Source organism: Colobus angolensis, unplaced genomic scaffold, assembly GCF_000951035.1.
Source record: "Colobus angolensis palliatus isolate OR3802 unplaced genomic scaffold, Cang.pa_1.0 Scaffold165, whole genome shotgun sequence".
In the NCBI taxonomy this organism is placed as follows: domain Eukaryota; kingdom Metazoa; phylum Chordata; class Mammalia; order Primates; family Cercopithecidae; genus Colobus; species Colobus angolensis.
In genome coordinates this window covers 1,886,210-1,889,108 of record NW_012114766.1, presented here as the reverse complement: position 1 = coordinate 1,889,108, position 2,899 = coordinate 1,886,210, and the positions used below count along the sequence as shown (strand labels likewise).

At 51.3% G+C, this 2,899-nt stretch overlaps 1 protein-coding gene across 1 annotated transcript in view; it reads right to left on the bottom strand.

Annotated features, from left to right (window-relative positions):
* Positions 1-254: 254 nt before the first annotated feature.
* The window catches only part of MYOM2 (myomesin 2), a 99,472-nt gene continuing 96,827 nt past the window's right edge, over positions 255-2,899 (bottom strand). The window contains exons 36-37 of the mRNA XM_011937545.1: positions 2,287-2,342; positions 255-1,050 (exon numbers count right to left, since the gene is read on the bottom strand). Coding sequence (XP_011792935.1) covers positions 733-1,050; positions 2,287-2,342 — 374 coding nt within the window. The 3' untranslated portion in view covers positions 255-732. The remainder of the gene's footprint in view (positions 1,051-2,286; positions 2,343-2,899) is intronic.

The window sequence follows — 2,899 nt, the reverse complement described above, 5'->3', positions numbered from 1 at the left end:
CCTTTCTAAGCCTTGCACAAAATGCACACTTCTTAAGACTGGTGCTGTCTTGGGTGCCACTTGGGGCTGGCAGCCCCGCCCCACAGGTCGGAGGGGCTTTGGAGGTGTGATTCATCCTGCCCTGCCTCTGGAGTGTGCGTGCGCTGTCTGCACCCCACCAGCCATGAAAGTGCATGATAACCCATAATTAAACAAGCCAGGAGGGTGAGCAGGTGCAGGTAGGTGTGATTTGGCACAGAAAAACCACAACAAGGTGATTTTTGAAGTTTTATTTGCCTAAAGCAAGAGAAAACAAGCTTAACCAGGTAACACACGCTTCAAAGGCTCCACAGCCAGGATTTCAGAACTGCTAGATCCCGCGGCCCCCAAAGAGCAGCACGGCAGCTTCTCGGTGGCTTCACACAGACCGCCACATGCTCCACACGTCCAGGTGCTGCACCCATATGCCCACACCCGTGCAAATGCTAGTGTGTCATCTGCCAACCCACTCTCTGTCAGGTGCCTGCCGTCTACCCTCGTGTAAACACGCTGTTCAGTCTTGTGGAAAATATTAGCTTTCTCCCTTAGACGAGTATAATCACCACCAAACGCAAAAATCAAAAGCACAATGTGTGATCAACTACCGGCCCACACAGGACGCCACTCAGACGCCGGCTGCTCCTCTGGAACAAGCACATAGCACTCCCGTCTCTGCCAAGCATATTTTCCCATCTCCAGGCCGGGAAAATGCCTTCACTGGCCTGGTGCCGAGGCAGATGCCGGGATGAGCTTGGGTTTGGCTTGCTGGGGTGGGGCCACGTCCGGGATCTTCTCCCCGTGTTTGTACACGCTCACCGTCACATCAATCTTCTCCCCACCATACTTGTTCTTCACGTTGATGCTGTACTTGCCCGAGTCCTCAGAAGTCACGCCTTTGATGGTCATGCTGACATACTTGGCCTGCTCCACCTTCACCGAGAAGTGCTCACTGAGCTCGATGTCCTGGTCGTTCTTGAACCAAACCACTTCGGGGTCAGGGTTTCCAAACACCGTGCAGGTGAGATTCAAGGTCTTTGGAAGGAAGAGGTTGGTGGAGAAGGAAGAGTTAGGAAAAGGAAAGTCCTATCACCCCCTCAGACGGTGTGCTCCAGGTCACACTCAGTGACACGTACTGGTCCTTCAATCGTTTGTTTAGCAACAAGGCTTTATGTACATAAGCGCCACTCTAGACAGAGCAGCCAGAGGACATCAGGGAACAGGTGCACTGTTTTACAGGGGAGCTCATAAAAAAACCAGTGAGCACATGTCCTATTTATTCTCAGCTTTTATCCATAGCCTAAGTCAATTAACTAATTTGAAAGTAATTTAATTAAGCTCTATGTTTTATAGTAGATATATCCATCCTGCTCCCAAATTCCTTTCTATTTAGATGTATGGGTCCCTCTTACCAGTTCCTCTGGCAGACCCCATGAATATATTGTCTTATAACTGGTAAATTGGAGGCAAAAAAAATGCATTCTTGAAGCTTAGTTAAAATATGCTTTCAGCCTAGGATAAAGTGAAACGATTGCTAATTTCTCAATTACATCCTAAGATGACATCTCAAGAGCTCTCTAGGCTTTTCCTTTAGGTGCTAAAGAAGAGGTCTATAAACTTTTGTCTTCTGGCCTAATAAAATTCTCTCAAGTATCTCTGTCCCTGTGACATTGAGTCAGACCCGCTGAAGCAACCAGAGAAGTATCAATTAGATATCAATAATTCTCCTGACAGGCAACAAATTACACTCCAGTAAGCGGCTTCCACGATGTGTTCCACAGTGACCTTGAGAGTGGGAGCAGAGATTGTTTTCTTCTGTGTAGTAAAAGCTGTGTTGCTTCACACAGGAAGAGGGGGCCTGCACCTTCATACGGGCAGGCAGGCCACGGCGGTGTGGCCGCCTCGTCCTGCACTTGCTCCTCTGGGTGAATGGCCACAGGGGCAGGTGACACCAGACCCCGGCAGACCCTGAGGGCCTAGAAACACCCATAGCCAAAGCACCTGCCTTGAGGTACCCAAGTGGCACGACGGGTTCCTGTGACCACAGGTTTGTGGATTCAGAATGTTACGCGATTCCTTCCTTGGAGAACAGAGGGGTTATCCCAGGCCGTCTAGAAGGGGCAGGAAAGGCGGGGGGACTCTGGGTTCCCTGCAGGCTGAGTGAGGACATAGAAGCCCCTTGCTGGGTTCCCTCTGCTCTGCCCCAAAAGGAGGGGCTGCAGGCACTGCACCTTGCTGACGCCCCGCCCCGGCCAAGTTTAGAATCCTCACCTTCCCTTCCATGATGGTCACCACATCAGGCAAGCCACCAATCAACCTGCCACGATCTGCAATGGGAAAGGGAAAGCGCCTCAGGTAGGAAAACATCTGTGGGACATTCCCACGGAGCAGTGGCCGTGTAAGCAGCAGCGGGTACCAGGGTGAACGTGGGGAGGAGTTTATGCTCAGGAGAGAGAGCACCAAAGAAAAAGATTTATACGTTGACAGTTGAGGGATAAGCCAAAGCCAAGGGAAGGTAGGTGAGGAGATAACAGACTCTGTGAAGGGCAGGGGGTGACACACTCCGGAGGAAATGTGAGATACGGGCTGGTCTTGAAGGGTGAAGAATTCACCAAGGACTGAAAGCCTGGAGAGTCGCGTGTGTCCGAGCTGGGCAGGAAGTGAAGGGGTCCTGGCCGTGCATGGTGGCTCACACCTGTAATCCCAACATTTTGGGAGGCCGAGGTGGGCAGATAATCTGAGGTCAGGAGTTAGAGACCAGCCTGGCCAACATGGTGAAACCCTGTCTCTACTAAAGCTAAAAAACTAGCCAGGCGTGATGGCGGGTGCCTGTAATCCCAGCTACTCGGGAAGCTGAGGCAGGAGAATCACTTGAACCTAGGAG